Raw genomic sequence first — 23,858 nt, 5'->3', positions numbered from 1 at the left:
TATAAAAGCAATAAAAAAGATTTGGCGATTTTAACTAGAAGGATGGCTGGTTGTTGGTGCTTAATACCTTGTCTGAACCTAAGGTTTTTATCATGGCTGTCTCAAACTCTCTGTGTGGGTAATGATTAATTAATGGTTTCTCTGTAACGAAAGCCGAGGAAATATAAGCCGGTAGGCTGTGTCGACATATCAATAAGCTCCATCGCATTCGTGTAAAGAAAACACCTCTCAATTAATGTCCTGGTTTCCAAGACAGAAACTCAGTGGTATTGATTCCAGATTCAGAACAGCATTGTCGTGGTGATGGTTTAAGTCGAGTGAGTTGGTATTGAGTGGTCAGCGAAACTGTTTAGTAAACAGCGGCTGATGTAAATAAATACGTCGTCTAACCGGTTTGACAGCATTGTGAACACCGACTCCCCCACACACTGTTACACAAGCTTTCTAGCGAATAAATTTAATTGTATTTCCTAATACATCCCTAACACCCGAAGGTTCTCTTGTTTTAATTTATAGGCTTGACTATCATTCCCTAAGTAATCCGTTTTACATTAGTTTTAAGTTTAACACTAAACTCTCAAATATTTTATATCACTTTAAAGGAATTTAAGGTCAAGTCAAAAATGAGACAGACGGACAGAGGGAGAGACAAAGATAAACAAAGAGGTAACAAGTTTCTTAGATGCTTAACAACACACGTGAAATGTATTTGAAGGGGCGAATAGAGAAGAAAGACTTAAACAAGGGACATAACTACTACAAGCATACTTAAGAAATACACGATTAGCGCCCTTGTTAATAAGTTTGTAGACTATGTGGGTATATATTTTATATTATTTCAGAGATAGATGAATGGCAAAAATGAGTAAATTAATCACGTGTTTTGATGTAGATGCCCAAGAAGCTGTGTTTAGAAACTTCTCTCGTTGTAATGAACCAAACAAGTCTGTCATATAACATTCACACTACTCATATTTGCTGATGGACGGTATCCCTGTTTTAACATTTGCTGCTATCATGCACTAATATGAATGAAATGATGATCATGATGATCATGATTATGATTATTATTAATTCCATGCAGGTGTGCAGAGATAAGGCAGGAGACTTGCTGTATCCCAGCACAGTCAGAGTAGGTCATGTGGTGATGATAGGAAGAATTTCTAATAAATACGGAAATCTGGATTAGCTCAGAGTCATGAAGAAATGTGATAAGTCTGTTTCTACCCAGTGTGCAGGGTTCAGATGCGATACTCGCCATACAATGTCGAATAAACACGTGCAGTAAGTCACACATTAGCAAGACCCAGAGACCTGTCTTCAAGAAATGTCTTGTCAACTGTCTTATTACTACACTGCCACCTGTCGTTGAACAATGTAGCTGTTTAATCAGGTATTCTCTCTCTGTACCCTCTTGTACTCTTTGTGCATATGTTACAGAAGAAAGTAGTACAAGTTAAAAAATCCTCACGCAAACTCGCCAAATAATGAATAAAAGCTGAATGTAAAAAGGTAAGAATAAAGCAGTTGATATAAATCTTTACTTTTCTTACATATTAGCTATTAGATAATCAGCATGTTAATAATTTAGATGACAATTCAAACAGTTACAAATCCTAAATAGAACATGACCCTGCTGTTCACATTTACTAACGCATGTGCAAGAAAATGAATTATGTGAATGTCCTGGTATGTCTCTTATAACTCGATCACAGTGACATTCGTCAATGAAATGCTCTCCATGCAAAAAAGCATGTCGAAACTTTCTCGAAAGTCTGAAAAACAATCCTAAAGGGGTACTACCTTTTAAAATAGGGACAGCTGCAAATGGTTTGCGGGATTTCGGCAGGAAAAAAAATATACACGCAAAGATTTGTCATTGTTCATGTCATATCATACAGGAAGATATTCACATTAGAATCATTATTATAGCCTATGCATTTCCACGAGAGACTTATTACAAAAGAGTAATAAAATGGATTGCTTCATGCACCAATTTGTTTGTTAATCTCGTTTTTATTGTTTGTTACTACGACTGTTACTGCTAGAAGCAAAGAGTTTATAGTATTTCTCTTTCGACTCTTTTGCTTTATTTGCCGATGTTGTTTTAATAGTTTCGCTTTTGTTTTGTGAGCTGTAAGTGGTTACTCTTCCATGTCACTCATGTCTGAAACAGTTTCACTTTTAAATCCTAAGATTTAACTTAATGCGATCCACTTAATGCGACTTGCACAGATTTTTATCTTGTTAAACTGAAGACCTGTCTTAATACTTGTGGTAATTGTCCTGAACTGAAAATGTGTCACATCTGGTATATTAAGGAACAGTAAAAGATCCTAAATTGTTCCAAAAGTATGCACATTTAAATTGTCATTGAGCATGAATTTTTTAAAAAGTGCTAAGAAATGCACTACACTGAGAGAAAAGCCTCCGATTTAACATTGTTAAAGCATGTATTGCAAAATAGTTAAAAATATTACACCTTCGGAATTATTGCCATTAAAAGTTAATGTAAATCGCCATAAAAATGAAATAGTCTCCCAAACCTCTCGCGGTTTGTAACTAAAGAGCGAAAAAGAAATTGAAGGGCTGGAAGGAGTAGCGATATAAAACGTACAATGGAATTATTTCCATGCAACATGGACTCTGCCATGAACTAAATGGCAACAACCTTATATTCAATTTATTTTGAGGATTGTGTCCCAGATCTTTAATACCAACGATCTTGAATAGAAAGGACTACGCCATTGAATTAAATTTTTCGACATTAAATGAGGAAGGAAGAAAGAAAAATCATAAAAATTTGAGGAGGGAAAAAAGGCAGTGGAAGAACGTGGTGTGGGTCACGTGGTCACTGAGGCGCAGACATCCCGGTCCCGTCCAGAGACTCGTACACGTTTTCACCATCTAAGGAGAGTGGCATCTGAAACATGTCAAAATGACTCTGTGCTTGGCTTCTGGTGTGTTTCTCAAAACAAACCAGCATTGTAAAAAAATTATTCTTTGATTAGATACAGCACCAGATGGCATCATCTTTCACTGCTGCGACTACAGGGGACTCCATCGGTATCACACGATCAGAATAATCAATATAAACTACGGCTGTGATTACACCTACGACAACGACTACGCCTAAAATTACTAAACTGACTACGGCTATCTCTACCTTTATAAAACTGTACCTATACCCCAGCTTTTTCTGGTTGTGCTGCTGTTACTGTTGCCACCACCAAAACAGGTCCGTTTATTCTTGCTGCTCTTTCGCAAGGGTACGACCACCTGACGAATTCTAAACTAACCTGTTCCTCCACATTGCAGAGAGAGATCCTGTTGTAGTGAGACTCATCGTACACGTACGGCTGACACTCGTCCATTATTTCGATGCTGTCACTTAAGACAGACTCTGCACACAAACATATGGACCATCCTTTTCATGGCAACATCAATGACACCATAAAAAATGTCATCAAACAATAGTTGTAATGTGTATACAATTATAGAATTATTTTTTTAAATTGTAGAATTGCATAAAACGACTCTGTTTCCTTTTTCCAGTGAAACGATAACCAAGTCAAAGGTGCGTTTTTTTTATATAAATAAAATAGCTGAGTATACTCATGGTCGTGTGTTAGATATGAGTACACGACCTTTTTATCACAATTATTCGTAAAGTAATATTACACTGAGGCAAATAGGAAATAATATAATCTCTTGCTCATTGTCTACGAGGAAGAAGTGTGTTTCGATGCATGTACTTGAACAATAAATTTCACTTTTATTTCCCTGTATATGCACCTACATAGTACCAGTATTTTACCCGGTTTTCTTACTGAAACTTCCCTTTCACCAAAATGTCCTCTAAGTTTTGCTTTTTTGTCTATCTGTCTCTTTCTCTATCACTCTGTGTTTGTTGCTGTGTGTGTTGATGGCGAGTACGCGTGCGTGCGTGTGAACCATTGGTTACCTGCGCTGTAGTAAACGGAATCTTTGCATTCAGCATTGGTATTGTCCTCCTCGACAGGTCTTATTAAAGGTTTGTTACCATTGATCCTCAGATCATCCCCTGCAGCTGCCTTCTCCTCTTGGTGATATATCCCACTTTCCCTGGACAGGTTCGAGTAGTTGTCGTGGACTGTATCCCTCTTTCTGTTTACTTCTGGAACTTTCTTATAGTCACTACTGCGTGAGGACACCGCGTTGCTGAGTCTCAAAACATTGTACACGTTGGGCTCGCGCAAACAATCAACAGCTTCTTCTTTTTCTTTTGGGATAAGGTAACCAGTGTCAATCTCTTTTTTCATTATAGGTGAGCTTCCCCTGCTTTGTGCCGCCATTGGTCTGGTGGTACATATTTTCGAGTCAGTAGATGCTGGCCGGCTGTATGGCTGGTCACACACGTCAACAATGGAGTAGGGGACAGCAAGGTGACCCGATTTCTTTTTGGCAGGAAGCTTTAGCTCGGTGGTGTCCAGTATGGAATATAAAGCAGATTTGGTTTCTGATTCAGGTTTTTCCATCGACCCTAACGATGTCAGAGTGATCATCTGATTCTTGATGTTGACCTCCGCTAGGGGCAGCCGTTTGTCCGTCCGGTATGTCACACAGATCATAGTAGTTCTGTTGCTTCTTTTCTTCCTGTCCAGCTACCGACGGGAAATTCAAAGTGAACGAATCCTCTGTTTCATAATCGTTTTTAGTTTCGCACAGATCACTGTGTGGCGCTGAACAGCCTTCATCTTTACTTTGGTGTATCGGGTGTAAGGCAATCACTTGATGATGAATCTTTGTTCTTTTTGACATTATCATTATTGATTTGGTTGTCAACAATGCATTCTTTTTCTAAAATGTCTGATAATGTTCTACAGAGAAAAGAAAAATAAATGTTGAATAAAGATATGCAAAGATCTTCTTGCTGGCAGATGTAAGTTTACATTAACAAATGTATGATATATTAACATTCATACAAAGTCGACAAACTCATCAATTTTAAATGTTAGAGTATAGAAGTGAACATGAAGCATGGTTTTACCTACCTTACAATCAGTACAAATGAATTTATGAAAATAAAGCATCATCATACCATTCTTTGAAAACATTCTTCTAAACTTTTCCCTCGAAGTAAAAATAAAACCCGAAAATTTCGCTCGCGTGTTAAAAACAGAGATAAGGAAATTATTGAACGGTTTTGAAAACAGGGATGAAGAACTCATTTAAGGTGTGATTATAACGAACAAGTATGATTTTTAATAGAGAATATTTTTCTGTCTGATTACTGCAGTACCTGTCTTAAGTCGTTTGCACAAGACTGCTGTGAAAACACACACCGCTATGAGGGCAACAAAGGTCAGGCATCCTATAATTACTGCCATCAGTAAGTCTAACGGTGAGTGTCTTTTCTCATCTGGAAGGTAAGAAAAATGTATTATCAAATCTGAATGGACGTTCCCCGCGCTCATTAACAGCCTGTCAATGCAGCATTTTGTTTCTCAAAGCATAGAGAATCAGTACCTAATACAAATTTTAAGGTCTTAGAAATATAAGGAGTATTAGTAGATAAGCAAACTTCACTGCTTTATATAATTGGAAGAAATAAAAAAAATACACACGTGAGAAGTAGAAGCTGGCGTTGACGATGTGTTGGTACATGTCTTGCTGAGGTGACCACACACCCTGACAAGTGCATGAAACTGTGCGAGGTCCCACCAGCGCAAAGACAATAGAAGTGAATACAACATCTGTCTGGTTTGTCTCTGGTGAGTCATCGGAGAGCGAAGAATTGCGTGTGTCATCGCAGGTAAGATTTACAAACGACACCTGAGGATGGCCACCTGTCACAGAGCAGGTGACAATGTCCACTGTTGTTGAGTTGACCTTTCTTCTTGCAGTGATATGTGGGGCAAGCTCCGGAGGATCTGCAACAATCGTGGAAAGATGAGTTCAATGAATGTTTAATGTAAGGTGTTTAAATGAAAGTGTATAGGTTGCACAATTTTATGAAGAAATACAAAACATGTTCCTTATATTGAAAGTAAATACAAACATAAGTAAGATGTTTTAAATGAAACAAAAGTATACTGTCATCATCTTTTCAAAACTGCCAACAGGAAATTAACAGCGTAACAACATTGTTAAAAAAGCAACATACACTGTGCCCGCGTATGAGTGTAATTAAGAGAAAGATAGATAAACGAAGAAACAGTGAAACTAAATCAAAAAGAAAGTAAAAACAGGAATATGCTTTAAAAAAAAGATAAGCTAGATAAAGACATATAAATGAGGCCAAACTTAATAAGGACACGTACAATGTAGACGAAGAGTAAAAATGTCAGGTGCTGAGCGCGTATCAGATTCTTTATTAAATGCATAGCAGGAGATGTTTTTTCCTTCGTCATATCTTCCCCGAGGTCTGAAGATACAAGTTGGAGTCGGGTTGGGTGACTGACATCTCACATTTCCCCAGTAACAGTTGGCTTCTGGGTAGGAGCCTGTGGTATTGCAGGTCAAGGTCATGTATTGAGAACCGTTGGTGGTGAAATTGGACGGTCCTAGTATTTGGACTTTCTCTGGACCATCTTGACACAATAACATAGGTGTTATGAGTTTATTTGGGCCATTACTATAAAACAAGTTAGCTATGTCCCTTATCTTACTTTGCTATTAGATGGACACTTGTTTATATTGATTATGTTTATTTAACTGTCAAATGTTTCTGATTTTGAAATTACAGGTTGTAATGGACAGGAAATAATTTACAAATCAGATGCTTAATATGAAAGACTGATTAGAAATAATATAATCATGTCAGCTGAGATGTGATTTCTTGATCGTGAACGATACACAAATGTAGCTTCTATGAATAAAAGCTGACGTGCGTGTATGTGAAAAGCATACAACTACGAGCTGTAGTACTCACAGGCTACAAGTAAGGTGTAATTCACGGTTACTTCATCCAAATTCATCGCACATGTGAAAACTGTTCCGTTGTCATGGCGACTAACATTGTTTTTTACCAGTTGTGCAGAACCACTCTGCTCTTTCCAATATGGGTTAACAGTGTTGTCTGTTGTTTGACATGTACAGGACAGATTGTTGCCTTCACGAACGTACTTTGGACAATCAGTTGTAAGCACATTTGGCTGCCCTGAAAATGTTTATTATTCACTTAATGAACTTTATTACCACTTTTTGTAATAAAGTCATGTTATTAGGTTCAATTTCAATCGAAAAATACTTTTGTTAACTAATATAGCCAACAAGTACAGTCTAAAAACGTTAGCTTATAACAGAATTGTTTTCATTTTTGTTATTGGTAGTTAACATATTATTTAAATGTTACTTTAAAACCTTCTCTGAATTTTTTTTTCTATACTGGTTAGCTTCAGAAATATTTTAGAAAGAACCACTAACCTGAATCTGAATATGTTGACTGCACAAAACAAGCAATGACAAAAGGCAGCACAATCCAAGAACCAGTCCTCATGTTTGATTCCTGGTCGAGAAACCGTTGCTTACAACACCACGGTTTAAACTACATAAAACAATGTACACAAACTTTGTACACAGTCTAGATTGTGAAAAGCGACACTGTCTTGATGTGTGGACCTCTGAAGCGTATGTGAAAAGTAAATCACTGATATCAGGAAAATATTTCCGGGTGTTGGGTATTTCCCTGCCATCGGCTGCGTCTGCAGATGAGGAAGATTCACATCAAAAAAGCTTTATATTATTTATCACGTGATTATACGGGAAATATATCAACAGGCATACTTGTGCATATATCAAAAATCTGAGAGTGAATGCCTATAACTCTTTAATATCTTTACTCAACATCATGGTCAAAATAAAGCTACATAATTCAATCTTGCAATAGTGAATGTCGACCGATAGGTAACAATATTGTAACTGCTCGGACGACAGAGGTGATGCATTTGTTACTGTTGACATATACAGTGGTACCTCGACATACGAGTGCCCTGACATACGAGTGTTTTGAGATACGAGCCGCCGAGCGAGCGATATTTTGCTTCGAGATAAGAGCAAGATTTGAGATACGAGGAATCGCACACTACACCGCTGCACACGACCCCAACATGCAGGGCGGATGTTGGGGTCGTGTGCAGCGTCTAACAGTTTCTCCCACCTCAGACTAGACCTCAGTCTGTGTGCTTGTTTCCCTTGTTTTCGAAGCATTTTTGATAAGTTGGGTTCGCGTTTTTTTTCTTTTTGTACATTTACAAAACATTATCCCATTTATTTTTGTGACCATGGGTCCGAAAAAGAAGATGATGTCTATTGAATTAAAGCGCGAAATCGTATAAAAACATGAGCAAGGTGTGCGAGTAATTGACTTGGCGAGGATGTAGGGGTGTAGCACATCAATGATATGTTCTGAGCTTAAACAGGAGTTGATAAAGGGTACAACGCCAGCTAGGGGCGTTACAATAATTTCTAAGCTCCGGACTTCTCTCCATGAAAAGAGGGAGAAACTATTGACTGTGTGGGTGACAGAGAAGCAGCTTCAAGGAGGAACCTTAACACAAAGCATCATGTGTGAGAAGGCACGAGCGATTTACGGTGATTTGCTGAAGCAGATCCCACACACTTCCACAAAAGAAGAATTTAATATGTTTTTATAGAATATGTATTTGTTATTCATAAATAAATGTTTCTTCTTGTAAATACACTTTTTCTTATTCAAAAACACTTAACAAAAACAACTGAGGTGGTGTTTTGGGAGCTGGAACGGATTAATGGCATTTCAATGAATTTCAATGGGAAAAATTGCTTTGAGATACGAGCAATTTGACATACGAGCAAGGTTACGGAACGAATTAAACTCGTATGTCGAGGTACCACTGTATATACCTTCTGTTTTGAAAAATATTCTAAATCAATATTCTTGTTACATACAGAACATTTTTTTGACGGAAATAATGAAAATCGAACCAACTAAATACAATGTCCTCGAAAACCAGTGACTAATAATTATAATGAAGTTACTTCCCTTTGCTCATCGTGTCATCTGGATTACGGCCTCCTTTCCTTGCTGATTGGCGCTTAATACACCACTAGAGGAGGTGATACTAATAAAGTAATCACTACCAGCATATAGCTACAGTAGGTAGAGTGTTGTTTTCCCTTGTTGAAATGTGTCTGTGTATTCGATTCAGTGAACTCACAATGTCAGCCCTTCTCAGCAACTACAGCTTTCTCTCCTAAACCTACGTACCAATTAAATTGTCGACAAAGTGCTGCTTGAGAACTACCTTTTTTTCTAAATTGTATATTAAGGTCATCAGCAAAACACATTTTAGAAAAAGCTAAACAATATATAGATGTTGGTACTTTGGTATCGAGGTAAAGTATATAAATTTATCTTTTTTATAGTTGTTCACAATTAAAAAATGTTATTTGACTTTAGAAACTGAATTGACTACAAGTAAAATAAGGACTGCTAGAGTAAAAACCAATGCATTCATTAAAAGGTAGAATGGCCGACAAACACCATGCTCTGAAAAAAAAGTAATAGAGTGTGATTATATGGCACCATATTCCAAAGAACAGTTAATATTTTTCGGTCTTTAAACAATGCATATATCTTCTGAAAAAGGTTGTATAGGATATGTCAAGTGTGTATTGAGTACTGTGAAGATATTGTGAATTTAAAGATCACCGAGATCAGAATATAAAGCAGATATGGTTTCTGATTCATGTTTTCACATCGCCCTCACGATGTCAGTGATCATCTGAATCTTTATGCTGAAGTCCGCTGGGAAAGTCTTCGTTTGTTCGGTATGCCACAGAAATCATAGTATTTCTGTTGCTTCTTTTCTTCCTGTCGACCTTCACACAAGATTTTCAAAGTAAACGAATTCCGTGTTTCACGATCATTTTTAGTTTCGTACATGTCACTGCTTGGCGTTAAAGAGTCTTCATCTTTAATAGTTCTGCTTTGATTGATTGGTGTATCGGGCATAAGCCAATCGCTTGATAATGATTCTTTGCTGTTTATGACATTCTCGTAATTGATTTGGTTGCCAACATTGGATACTTTTTTCCAACAAAAAAAAAACAAACAAAACAAACAAACAACAACTGATAAATGTTCTACAGAGAAAAGAATACAAATCGTTGAATAAGACAGTAGATATGCAAAGATCTTCTTGCTGGCAACATTAAGAATACACTAATAACTGTGTTTATTAACATTCATACAAAGACGAAAACACATCTTTTTAAAATGTCAGAGCATACAAGTAAACACGAAGCATGGTTTTACTTACCTTACGATCAGTACAAACAAATTTGTGAATATACTTCATCTGTATACCCTTCATCGATAATATTCTTGTAAACTTTTTTCTCGAAGCCAAAAAAAAAGAAAAATATAGAAAAAACCGAAAATATCGCTCGGCTGTTAAAGAAGAGATCCAGAAATTATTGAACGGTTTTGAAAACAGGAATGAAAAACTTATTAAAGGTGTTATTAAAAGGTAAAAATATGATTTTTAATAGAGAATATTTTTCTGTCTGATTACTGCAGTACCTGTCTTAAGTCGTTTACACAAGACTGCAGTGAAAACACACACCGCTATGAGGGCAACAGAGGTCAGGCATCCTATAATTACTGCCATCAGTAAGTCTAACGGTGGGTGTCTTTTCTCAACTGGAAGGTAAGAAAAAATGTATTATAAAATCTGAATGAACGTTCCCAACGCCCATTAACATGTCAATGCAGCATTTTGTTTCTCAAACAATAAAGTATCAGCATCTCATAAAAAGTTTACGTTCGTAGAAATATTAGGAGTATTAGTAGATATGCAAGTTTCGCTGTTTTATATAATTGGAAGAAATGAAAAATACACACATGACAAGTAGAAGCTGGCGTTGACGAGGTGTGTGTACATGTCTGGCTGAGGTGACCACACACCCCGACACGTGCATAAAACTGTGCGAGGTTCCACCAGTGCAAAGACGATAGAAGTGAATACAACATTTGTCTGGTTTGTCTCTGGTGAGTCATCGGAATACGAAGCATTGCGTGTGTCATCGCAGGTAAGGTTTACAAACGACACCTGAGGATGGCCACCTGTCACAGTGCAGGTGACAATGTCCACTGTTGTTGAGTTGACTTTTCTTCTTACAGTGATATGTGGGGCACGCTCCGGAGGATCAGCATTAGTTGTGGAAAGATCAGTCAATATATTAATGTGAGATATTTAAAAGAAAGCTTTTAGGTTACACTCCATTTTGAAGAAATACAAAACATGTTCCTTACCGTAAAAGTAAATGCAAACTTAAGTAAGATGCAGTTACACGAAAAAAATGTTATTAGCTTTTTAAAACTACCTATAGGAAATATACGAGGTCACAAGAATAATAGAATTTTGTGTGTGTGTGTGTGTGCGTGCAATAAGAAGAGGAAAAAGAAAGAGAGAGAGAGAAGGTAAATCAAAAGGAAAGTAAAAACAGAAATTTGCTTATAAAAGATAAGCTAGATAAAGACACATGTAAATGAGTCGATACTTAATAAGAGACACCTACAATGTAGACGAAGAGTATAAATGTCAAGTGGTGAATAAGTGCCAGTTTCTTTATTAAATGCTGTGCAGGAGATGTTTCTTCCTTCGTCATATCTTCCCCGAGGTCTAAAGATACAAGTTGGAGTTGGGTTGGGTGGCTGACATTTCATATTCATAATTCCCCAGTAAAAGCTGGCTTCTGGGTAGGAGCCTGTGGTACTGCAGGTCAAGGTGATGTCTTGAGAGCCGTTGGTGATGAAAGTAGACGGTCCACTTATCTGGACTTTCTCTGGACCATCTTAAAACATAATTGTAATGAGTTTATTAGTGCCATTAAGATAAAACATGTTCGCTATGTCCCTGATTTTGTTTTACTATTGGTTAGAAAGTTGTTTGCATTTATTATGTTTACTTAACTGTCAAATGTTTGTTATTTTAAGATTTTAAGATTATAGCTTGAGATGGAAAGGAAATAATTTACAGATGTACAATATAAGAGACTGATAAGCAAGTATATATAACAATGCCCGTTAAGATGTTATTATTTATATGGTGAACGAAGCATAAATGTAGCTCCTACCAATAAAATCTTTCTTGTGTGAGTGTGAAAAGTATAAAACTACGAGCTGTAGTACTCACAGGCTACGAGTAAGGTGTAATTCATGGTTACTTTACCCTCTCCCCACTTCATCACACATGTGAAAACTGTGCCGTTGTCATGGCGACTAACATCGTTTTTCACCAGCTGTGCAGAATCACTCTGCTCTTTCCAATAGGGAGAGAAGTCTCCTGTATTTGCAATGTAGTCTGTTGTTTGACATGTACAGGACAGATTGTTGCCTTCACTAACGTACTTTGGACAGTCAGTTGTAAGCACATTTGGCTGCCCTGAAAATTTTTATTATTCACTTAATGAACTTCATTACCATTTTTTGTAACAAAGTCATGTTATTAGGTTTAATTTCCATCGAAAAATACTTTTGTAAACTAATATAGCCAACAAGTACAGTCTAAAAACGTTAGCTTATAACAGAATTGTATTCATTTTTGTTATTGTTAGTAAACATATTATTTAAATATTACTCTAAAACCTTTTCTGAATTTTTTTTTTGGATACTGGCTAGTTTCAGAAATATTTTAGAAAGAAACCACTAACTTGAATCTGAATATGTTGACTGCAGGAAACAAACTATGACAAAAGGCAGCGCAATCCTATTTGGTTTAATTTCAATCAACAAATACTGGTGTGAACTAATAAAGCCAACAGGTCCAGTCTGAAAACGTTTACTTACAACAAAAAGAGTTGTAATAGATTTTTATTGTTAGTTAACATACATTTAAACTTAAGATTATCATTTTAAAATCTTTTCTGAATTTATTTTCCTATGCAGTTTTGTTTCAGAAATATTTTAAGGAACCACTAACCTGAATCTGAATATATTGACTGCACGAAACAAACTATGACAAAAGGCAGCGCAATCCAAGAACCAGTCCTCATGTTTGATTCATGGTCGAGAAACAGCTGCTTACAACACAACGGCTTAAACTACATAAAACAATATACACAAACTTTGTACACAGTCTAGATTGTGAAAAGCGCCACTATCTTGATGTGTGGACCTCTGATGTGTATGTGAAAAGTAAATCACTGATATAAGGAAAATATTTCCGGGTGTTGGGTATTTCCTTTCCATCGACTGCGTCTGCAGACGAGGAAAATTCACATCAAAAGAATCTTCATATTATGTATCACGTGATCACATAGGAAATATATCAACAGGCAAGACACTTGTGCATACATTAAAAAGGTGAGAGTGAATGTCCATAACTATTTAACATTGTGACAAATCTAGCTCCTACGAATAAAAGCTTTCTTGTGTGAGTGTGAAAAGTATAAAACTACGAGCTGTAGTACTCACAGGCTACAAGTAATGTGCAATTCATGGTTACTTCATCCTCACCCCATTTCATCACAGATGTTCAAAACTGTGCCACTGTCATGGCAACTAACATTGTTTTTTACCAGCTGGAGAACCATTATTCCTCCAGTTTGGAGAAAAATGTTCCATATTGACAGTGTTGTTTGTTGTCTGACATGTACAGGGCAGATTGTTACCTTCACGAACGTATTTTAGACAATCAGTTGTGAGCACATTTCGATGCCCTGAAAATGTTTATTATTTGCTTACGGCGCATTACTACCATCAGCAATTGTGTAATATGTAATGTGACCCTATTAGGTCATATTTCACAAGAAAAATACTAGTGTAATAATTATTTAGTGAAAGCTGTTGGATTATCATACAAACGAAACTAAATATGTGTACAAAATAGGCAAACCAAGGAAAGGCGACTAACGTTTGCTTACAATGGAACAGCTATACTAGAATTAGGGTAACATATACCTAATATTAAAGGTTTTACTTAAAAAAATGAAAGCCTTTTAGTAATGACATACAACAAAATTTCAGTAATACTTTAATGAAAAACCAATAAAGTGAATCTGAATGTGTTGATTGCACAAAACAAGCTATGACAAAAGGCACAATCCTGAAACCAGTTCTCATGCTTGATCCTTGATTGACAAACCACTCCTTACAAGACTATGTTTAAAAACAAAGTAAACAAACTGTGTAAACAGTCAAGATAATAAAAAGCAATATTATCTTGTTATAGGGACTTTTGCTGATAATGTGAAAAGTAAATTACTGATATAAAATGTTCTGGGTGTTGTTTCCTTGTCATCGTGGAATTGGTCTACAGACCCTCTGTTTCACACCAAAAGAAGCTTATAGTATTGTTTATCAGGCGATTACATGGGAAATATAGCAATAAGTAGGAAATTTATAAACATTTTATGCATCAGTGTATACGGAAAACACCTGAGAGTATAGTCCAGAGCTCTTTAGCACCTTTATTTCATATACTTTTGCATCATGAGTAAAACATTGCGGGAAAAAATTATGCAAATATTGGTACATTTGTATCCGATTGAGTTATATAGACTTATTTTTCTATATTTGTGTCTAGATAAAGACATGATACTAGAAATGTATCTATACAAATTAATTAAAGTGATACTGCATTTCAAATAAATTTGTTTAAATTAGTAAGTATGGATTTATCAGTGAAAGTATATGTTTGTTTGGAAGTACACATTGTAGTTTTATATCTGCATTAAATTTATTTATTTAAGTAAAAACTGTTCCTAGTTACTTATACTCCCATAACCCTTTGATTGTTTTTCTATTGAAAGAAAAATTTAAATTTTTTAAAACCTTTTCATGTAAAAATATCATAGCTTTTTTTCCAGAAATTAGTTAAAGACCGTATAAACATTTAATGAGCATATAATGCTTTCTGCATTTTGCTGGTAGTTTCAGCAAGTAAGACAGTATCATCAGCATACAGAGCCAGAAATAAATATTGATAATGACCAAAATTGCAGAATCATATTCATTTACTATAGTTTAAGGCAATATCAATCCATCAACAGACTGAGCAAGACATTTTTTTAAAGTCACTTAAAACAGTGAGAATAGTACAGTCGAGCAGATTTTGCCCGGCTGCATTCCAACATACGTGATGAAGGAAGACATAAGGTAAATACCTTTAATTACATTTAATATTTTATTACCTATAACATACCAGTTTGGCAGGGGGAGAACTTTGTAATTGCCTACAAGAACTCTCTGGCAAACAGTACAGTGTAAGAATGTAGGTGAGGGGGACTCTAGAGAGTAAGGCAAAACAAAAGGTAGCCACAGGGATGAAGGTACTTGCTGATAGTCCAGTTTTTAATTGACATATTCAGTGATAGGCAGCCAGTAAAGTGCATAATACAAGGGGTGAGGTGACCAGTCTTAAGGCGGATAGGTAACACATTTTTCTCTTAATAATACTTTCTTGGGTACAACAGCCAGCAGGAAATGTTTCTGGATAATTTTATGCATCATTAAAATAATCGCACAGCCAATATGATGTTCATCTACATGAAAATTCAGAAAAAAAAATTACACTTTTCCACTTTTAAATATGTGGGTCACCTCTTGACTTAAAAGTTTTGTTTCTGGGCATTTCAAGTGTTCATGTCATAGTCTCTGCTGATAAATTGAAAGGGTGTTAATTAGTAAATGGGAAAAGTTGATAAATATGGACCCACCTGCAAAACTACATTAGGAAAAGTGGGATGTTGTATATCTTGGTTATCAAAATAATTTTTTTTTCTTTGACAGACAAATGCAGGAGTGTAGTGTTTTAACATGATAGAACATCACACATAGTAACAATGCCAGATGAACAAGCTTTGTTACTGATTACATGTTATACATTTTCCATTTAATCCATAAGCATTTGTGGAAGGCAAAGGGTGATGGTGAAGTATAACAGAAATTGTACAGACATATTTAGGCTTCTTAGACTAGACGTTCCTTCATAGGTCTTCTACTTACAATGTCCTCTTACAGTATTAAGTGTAACACACTTGATAACATACAATGACAGTTATGACAAGTATGCACTTCAGTCTACTTGCACACGGAGACTCACCTGAACGCAATAGTTCACAATCTTTTTCTCTTACATTTTAACTTTTCTTTCCTCTTTCTTTCAATATATTTTCCTCAAATGATATTCAGACTTACATAACTTCAGAACATTGCTAAAAACAGGACTATAAGGTGAAAATATATGTGGAAAATAATCTGTTGGACACTTTGTCTGTTTCTATTCTGTGCACTTCCTGACATGTTGGGATCTTTGGCATTCTTGTTATTCTCACCTTAAAGACAAACAAACACAAAAGGATCAGCAAAGCACATGTATTGCATAACTAAAAATGGATGGGACAATGCTAGAAAAGTTAAGCAATTTTTTTATAATAATAAAACAGTTTGTACTCATGCACATATGCAGACATATTCTTACACATATTCACACACACTCTCTCACATACACACAAGCACAGACACAAGTACACACACAAAAATACATATTTTTATGTAAAGCCATAAAGACCAAAAGATTGAGATAGAGCAAAAGGATAAACACGGAAAGAAAGTGAAATATTAGTCTGAAGAGAAAGAGTAATTAAATGACATATCTAAACTCTAACCTGTAAACTCTTGCAAGGTGTGAGGTATTTATAGATATAGCATTTATGTGAGAGAGAGAACTTATTTAAACATGTATATATTTATCTCTATATATTGAAAGTACAAGCATGTCACAGACGCCTGCTCTCACAAGAGCATCACACACATGACATCCACACAAGTTCTTTCAACACACAACAAAATGATTGCCTGAGGCCGCCCAAATCAGGTTAATTTCCTTGCCAAGGGACTTTACAGACTACAACACACATATGTATCTCAACACAAAGTTCTCACCAGAATGTACATGTACAGTGGAACCTCGGTTAACGAACGCCTCAGACAGCGAATATTTCGGTTAACGAACAAAAATTTCGTTAAAAGTTTGTCTCTGATAGCGAACAAAATTTCAGATAACGAACAGCCACGTGAACCACACGTGACCGACCAGCATGTAATCATTCGCGCTCGAGACACAGTTATGATCGGTCGTTTCTTATATATGAGCATCCTTCTTATTTAGGGATTTTTGTGCTTTATTTTAATAAGACAATCCTCAATGATGGCTCCAAAGAAGATTAAGAGCAATTAATAGTAGTGAGGTAATGACAAGGAAGCGGTCAACAATTAAATTGAAAAAGGAAATGATTTCAAAGTATGAAGGAGGCAGGGAAGGAGGAATTCCCAAGTTCAATGATTAAAGAAATGTGTTCGAAGTGGGGGCAATTGCAAATGTTTGTAGAGAAGTCTTTCCCTAGCAGTACGATAGGCAATAGGAGCCTAAACATGTTCAATGATAATGTGATGTCATATTACCAAAGAGGTTTACAAAAAGGCAGAAGCAACAGACACTGGACAAGTTTTTTCATTTAACCTCAAAGCGACAGAAAAGGGAAGTCACCCCATATTTTACAATGTCACGTGTGCTCATGGAGGGGGATTGCAAGCAGTCATTCCACCCCTTCCTCCCCACACCTCCATCCACCCACGCCATCAAAACGGCAAGTTTTCTTGCGTTTAATGCTTTTGTTAATGTTTTTATGTTTAACTCTATTTATATTGCATTATAACTTCAATTGATAACTTACTCATCACAGTTTCCAAAGCTCGCATCCTCGATATATCAATCCCTAACCATGCACGCTAACTCATCATCATACACTCTCTAATCATCATCTTGGTTCCTTTTCAAAATATCAGTTGTCCAGAACAATACAGTTCAGCGTCCAACTATCTTAGGGTTGTCACCCTTCGCATCTCCAACTAGTATCCAAATAACACAAATACACTCCCCTAGAATCAGTTGATCCTTCCCCAAGGGAGTGAGGATGGAGGTAAGAGCTGTTTGGTTGCTCAGTGTAACTCAGCGACTGATGAAGCATGAAGGCCGTGAAGGTCAGGCGGTTTCCACGGTACTCCACGGTGATGTCACTGGGCTAAGGGTGCTCCTAGCCCACATGCCGCTGATTGTTGGATCGAAGGCGATCAAGGAATGGTCCGGTGAGGTGATTCTTCTTCACCCAAAAGGACTCCAGTTAAATCAGCCTATAAAATTAGAACCTCATCTAAGTTGGGTTAATCCATAAGGGGGTCAGTACCACGCTGCGTCCAGAGAGGTTTTTTTTTCAGAAACAGAGGCTCTCATTCATTAATGCTATTAGAAGTCAGATTAGTTCTCCTTGGGAACTTCCATCCTCTTCCCTAAAACTCCAGAGAGGAACCGACTGATTGATGCTATAGGGTCGCAGTGTTGAGAAAACGCATTGGTCGACTACAAAATAAACGTAGCATTGACCAGGATCATTTTTTGTTGAATGTGTTCAGCTCGGTTACATTTTGAATGTTTACATGTTTTATACATACATAAGGAATTATTGTAAAATAAATGACTGTAATGGCCTGTTTGATATCGTGCTTTAAGTTTACGATTAAAACTGACTGAAGTGGTCAGACAGTAGTTTATACTTACAGTGAACTGAGGTAACATATTGTGTAGGCTTCTTGTAAAGATCCGATTCAGGTTTCCACAAAGCACTGCACGTGCAAGATAAATTGAGTACTTTCTCAAATGATGAACAGTTGACATATTCAGTGACATAAGTTGCGTTGGTTGAAGAGGTCAGCCAATTAAGACTTTGGGTATTGTTTGCCTCCAAACATGACATATTTACTGATGAAACTGGAAGGTTTCCACCACTTACAGAACAAGTAATTCTCTCCCCCTGCTCATCATTTTTTGTCTTTATTTGAGGAGGCAAGGCTGGAGGATCTGTGACAATAAAAGAAACACTGGGATTGTTAGGGCCTGGTGTAAAATTTGGATAACAATTATCAGCTTACTTTAACGCCAATACTGGTGTGTGAGTGCGCTCGTGAAGAAAAGAAGTATCTTGAATAAACAACCAAGATATATATATAAACAGAGAGAGAGAGACACTAAAAAGTATTTATCAGCTTGCTTGCAAAAAAGTATGTGTGTGAGAGAGTGAGTGATGGAGTGTTTGAGTGCACAGGAAAAAACATTTTGAGTAAACACATTTTCATATTTACACAAAACTTACATTGCAAATTAAGACTGTATTCATCTGTAACCACTACCGGGCTTGAAACAAAAAAGGAGCTAGTAGCTGTACATTTGACTTTCTTCCCATGATGGTGACTTCCCTTTGGTGTGAGCTTGCACATGTTTCTGAGGCTGGTGCTGCAAGGGACATCACCGCTCCAGACATAGTCAGGGGAAGGGTACACGTCCGAAGCTTCGCAGGTCAAGGTCATGACACGTGAGCCGTTCGTCACGAATATTGAGGGACCTTTAATTGTTACATTTCCTGGACCATCTGGCACACAAGCATTGACAAAATATGTGTTGATATTATTTTTTGTACGTTTAAAGATTTGTATCATAATATAAAGAAATATTTGTATGTCGTAATGTGCCATATTCTGTAACTCTTAAGCCTCTCAGACATACACACATGCACATACGCACGCACACAAACACACACACATATTCACACAAGTATGCACGCACACACACAAACACACACATACATGAGTCATGCGATAGAGACAGCTATTCATTCTCTGAGTGTGATTTAAGTCCTTCCTGTGCTTCAGAGGCTAGTTTGTAAAGTGCACGTTGACTTACAGGCAATTAATGCATCATGCAGCAAGCACCATGCGTCTGTGTCATCATGCTTCTGTAATCATGCAGTTGTCACATAGGGCACGACAGTTTTCACTAGGGTCCAATTACTCCTGACATTTCCTGTTTCGTTGTTAAGACCTGTTCCACACACACAGATGCACATGTAGTTTGTAAAAGGACCATGCAATTATTTGAACAGACATACTTATGAAGCGCGAGTCATGCAACTGCACGCAGATAAAAGAGTTGTTTGACAATTGTTTGAGAGATGCACACTTCAGTTAAGACTATTTACATATTTCTTTCGCCCTCTTTTATTTATAAACAATGTCTTATAGATGAGTCTCCTAGGTCTTAAGGAACATACATGCCACACGTAGTGTGTAGGAAACTGTCTTTATCTCCCCATTCCAAGTCATCGAGCACTTGAACAATGTGTTATTGTGGCGACGGGAAACATCGTTCTTCACTAGATTGTCGGAGTGATGTCCATCTGACCATGTCAAGGAAAAGTCACGTGGCTTGACAGCTTCAGGAGCTAAACAATTGCAGTTCAGCGTCTCACCCTCAACAACGTACTCAGGACAGTCAGTAGTGGGGTCACCCGGAGTGGCTAAAAGTTGAAGGCAAGGGTCGAAAATAAAGTTTATTTTTTCATAACAATGTCCCTCATTTTAATGATCACCTACTTCAAATAAAATCCATACCAAGGTTGTCCGAAGAGGACATTTTACAGGAGATTCACATAACACAGATCAAAATTCACATACAAATAAACTGTTATTATTGTTTAAAACTTACACTTTTTTCCTACCTTTTGGTCTTTTTCTCTTATATATATCTACTATAATGTAGGCAAATAAATGTATCTATATATATTAATAAAACACATTAAATAATGTAATAACACACATAGAAGCATAAAAGTACTTTCTTATTTCTAATCATAAATAAGATACTGTCATTGTAAACTTAATTCAGAAAGAAACTGTCGATCAAGAACTACTTTTTTTGCGTCAAGCGATCTGCGTTTAATTCAGTCCAAACAAGGGTTACAACCTCACACCCTACTAAAATAATAATTCACTAGTTTTAACCTCAAAAAAATTCCAGTCAACAAATGCTATAGTTATATTGCTACCACACCATTCAAATATCTACCATGGAGCTATTTTTTGTTACCTCATATTTCAGGGCAAGTAAGAAGACAGCAAAGAAAATGGCTTTGCTCTCTATTTCACATACAGTTTTCTTGACTCTATAACTAACCCACACTTTACCTTCGATAACTTGATGTTAAAATTACTACCCCGACACAAGATGCTTTTACTATCATTACTATACTACTAAGCATCTGGTGCATCACAAGGGCCTAATTTCTAATTATGGCTTCTTGCACAGAGTAACTTTAACGACAAAATAATGTCCTGGTTAAAACTCAACGCTTAACAGAACTTTAAAAAATACTTACCAAAACACACAAAACGTGTTGATATAAAAGCCATCATTGCAAGGACATGTCTGCCCATACTCGATTGTGAATGACTGTACACAAGCATTATTTGTGTTGATATAAACAGTAAACGTAGGTACTTCCAGCCATACGTGATCTCCAGTACTGCTCGACTAGCTTGTTCACTAGCCAACACAACACTCTTCCTGGCGAAATTTCAAAGGGAATTTAGCTCCTCCTCTCTGCACGCCCTCTTCTCCGACATTTAAACTTCCCATCAACAAAGCAGAACATGAACTAGTCCATCATAAATATTGTCTTGATTATTGTACTTGTAATCCAGTTGATTAGTTTATTCGTAGCGTTAGCACATAAACAGTTTTTTTTTTCGGTCAGCTGATGATCTAAAGGCTCACTCAGCTGGCTATAATTTCGCTCTTTTCACTGCGAACAAGTGATGGAGGGAAGTTTTGACTGGCAAGGGTCATGACACGACTTCCGAGAGCTACAAACTATTTTTAGCCGAACCGGAAGAACAATGGTGGGCTTCAGGGACTATATTAACACTTTGTTTAACACCCTTCTTATCCTTGCCTTTCTGAGAAACATATGGGCATGGAGTTTTCTACATTAGCAGAGCTTTTTATGACAGATATCTTATAAGCTCAGATAACATTTGTAATCGTGGAAACAGCTTGATATTGGGCACAGTTTCTCGACTGCCATAGACAGTATGACTGACATGCAGCAAGGAATATATATATATGTTGTTGACTTTTTTCTTTGCGGACACGATGATGTTTATGCTCATTTATCTCAAAAACGGAAGAATGTGAAAGTTAACATTTGAAGAAATAGTATGCTGCACTGAGTTTTACCCAGTCGTCAGACGAGTATCATCTCCTGCCAAACCTTAAAAAGAATTGGTGCTCCAAAGCTATATATTGAAATCACTTAGACAATATGTAAAAGAATTAAAGACTTGACATGGAATCTTTGCAAAGTAATCATTACCGTTGATGAAGCTTCAATGCATGCACTTAAAAAAATGATGCAGTCCTGCAAGCTGTTATATTACTAGGACGGTACATGTTGTATAATATTTGGAGATGTTTTAGCGCTTCAAAATATTTCCTGCTAGGAAATAAATGCCCAGAGTAGTAATGATATATATTTGTAGAAATGTATTGACATCTGTATGGTATGTGTCCTTACAAGGACATTAGAGTATGTAGTTCCGCATTTTCTATCTATCTATTCCTCTTCGTGCATCAGGTTGCACATAAGGCCTCAACCAGAGTCCGCCACCGATGTCGATCGGCTGAAACCCGCTCTAGGTGACCCCATGTCCAGACCTTTCCTTTCATCTCCCTTTCCACTGTTCTTCTCCAAGTTTCCTTTGGGCGGCCTCGTTTTCTTCGGCCGTCTGGAGTCCATCGTAGGGCGACTCTGGAAAGGTCTGCTGTCTGCTGGCGGAGCACATGTCCAATCCATCGCCAACGCCTTCGTTGAACCTGCGTGGTGATGGACTCGGTTCAGTTCTTCGGTGGAGTTCTTCGTTGCTGATGGTATTTGGCCAAAAGATGTTAAGTATGCGCCTGAGGCATCTGTTTGGAAGACGTCAAGCTTGTTACTGATGGTTTTGGTCATCTTCCAGGATTCTGATCCGTAAAGGGAGGTGCTGATCACATTTGACTTGAAGATTCTCAGTTTGATCTTCTGGCTGATGTTTTTTGCCTTCCATGTGCTCCTGAGTGAGGCGAAGGCCTGGCTGGCTTTCGCCAGTCGGGCTCGAATCTCCACCTCCGCATCCCCGGTGTTTGACATTTTGGACCCAAGATAGGTGAAACTGTCAACTTCCTCAATCTCTTCTCCATTTAGTTTGATGGCCGTCTTGGACTCTGGCGTTCACTCTCATACTTTTCGATTTCTTTGTGCTGACCTTCAAGCAAGGTTTCCAGCTGTTTCTGAGAAGGCCTTTGTTTTTTCATGCATGTCTTGGTGGCGGTGTGACAGCAGGGCAATGTCATCAGCAAAGTCCAAGTCTTCCAGCGTTGTTGTTGCTGTCATAGTCATGGTCCATCTGATCCCTCTCCTCTCACTGTCGGTGGAAGTCTTCATGATCCAGTCCATGGCCAGGATGAGAGGAACGGCGATAGAATGCAGCCCTGCTTCACCCAGTACTGACGTTAAAGGGGTCTGTGAGCTCCGTGTCACAGACAACCTGGGATTTGAAATCGCTGTTACAGCATTGCAATGACCTGAACAAGTTTTGCAGGGACTCCGTAATGCCTCAGGATCTTCCATAAGGACTCGCGGTGGATGCTGTCAAAAGCCTTCTCCAGGTCGATGAAATTGATGTACAGCGGTGTGTTCCATTCGTTGCTCTGCTCCAGAATCTGTCGCAGAATGAAGATGTGTTCGGAGCAGGATCGCCAGGACGAAATCCTGCTGCTGTGGTCGGAGGTCTTTCTCAAGAGTTGCCGTCAGTCTTGACAAAAATCTTGCTGAAGACCTTGCTGGTGAGGGAAGAAGTGTTATGCCCCTCAATTATTGCAGTCTCCAAGATCTCCTTTCTGGGTAACTTGAAGATGAGCCCTGTCTTCCAAGCAACAGGGAGCTGCCCTGATTCCCAAACTTGC

General features: G+C 37.4%; 2 protein-coding genes across 2 annotated transcripts; both read right to left on the bottom strand.

The window, feature by feature from the left end:
- Positions 1–1,524: 1,524 nt before the first annotated feature.
- On the bottom strand, positions 1,525–8,020 carry LOC112568700. The gene is made up of 8 exons (XM_025246136.1): positions 7,408–8,020; positions 6,914–7,141; positions 6,303–6,572; positions 5,607–5,912; positions 5,282–5,401; positions 3,965–4,859; positions 3,300–3,403; positions 1,525–2,923 (listed from the first exon to the last, which is right to left on the bottom strand). The coding sequence occupies exons 1-6, from the start codon at positions 7,478–7,480 to the stop codon at positions 4,840–4,842; spliced, it is 1,017 nt and encodes a 338-aa protein (XP_025101921.1). The 5' UTR covers positions 7,481–8,020; the 3' UTR covers positions 1,525–2,923; positions 3,300–3,403; positions 3,965–4,839.
- Positions 8,021–9,478: 1,458 nt separating this feature from the next.
- Positions 9,479–22,562, bottom strand: LOC112567552. The gene is made up of 11 exons (XM_025244247.1): positions 21,235–22,562; positions 20,131–20,376; positions 19,177–19,452; positions 18,585–18,884; positions 12,948–16,302; positions 12,162–12,410; positions 11,545–11,820; positions 10,868–11,173; positions 10,547–10,666; positions 10,091–10,107; positions 9,479–9,511 (listed from the first exon to the last, which is right to left on the bottom strand). Exons 5-11 carry the CDS (start codon positions 13,018–13,020, stop codon positions 9,479–9,481), a joined length of 1,074 nt encoding a protein of 357 aa, XP_025100032.1. The 5' UTR covers positions 13,021–16,302; positions 18,585–18,884; positions 19,177–19,452; positions 20,131–20,376; positions 21,235–22,562.
- Positions 22,563–23,858: the final 1,296 nt, after the last annotated feature.

The sequence above is a fragment of the Pomacea canaliculata genome, linkage group LG7 (assembly GCF_003073045.1).
Source record: "Pomacea canaliculata isolate SZHN2017 linkage group LG7, ASM307304v1, whole genome shotgun sequence".
Taxonomy (NCBI): domain Eukaryota; kingdom Metazoa; phylum Mollusca; class Gastropoda; order Architaenioglossa; family Ampullariidae; genus Pomacea; species Pomacea canaliculata.
Note: the sequence above shows the minus strand (reverse complement) of the source record. Positions and strands in the feature narration are given on the sequence as shown.

Coding starts and splice junctions, on each gene's coding strand:
- LOC112568700 (XM_025246136.1), bottom strand. CDS start 7,480: ATGAGGACTGGTTCTTGGATTGTGCTGCCTTTTGTCATTGCTTGTTTT. Junction 7,142..7,407: donor GTCAACATATTCAGATTCAG/GTTAGTGGTTCT, acceptor AAACATTTTCAG/GGCAGCCAAATGTGCTTACA. Junction 6,573..6,913: donor TTACACCTTACTTGTAGCCT/GTGAGTACTACA, acceptor TATTGTGTCAAG/ATGGTCCAGAGAAAGTCCAA.
- LOC112567552 (XM_025244247.1), bottom strand. CDS start 13,020: ATGAGGACTGGTTCTTGGATTGCGCTGCCTTTTGTCATAGTTTGTTTC. Junction 11,821..12,161: donor TTACACCTTACTCGTAGCCT/GTGAGTACTACA, acceptor TTATGTTTTAAG/ATGGTCCAGAGAAAGTCCAG. Junction 10,667..10,867: donor CGCCAGCTTCTACTTGTCAT/GTGTGTATTTTT, acceptor CTTACCTTCCAG/TTGAGAAAAGACACCCACCG.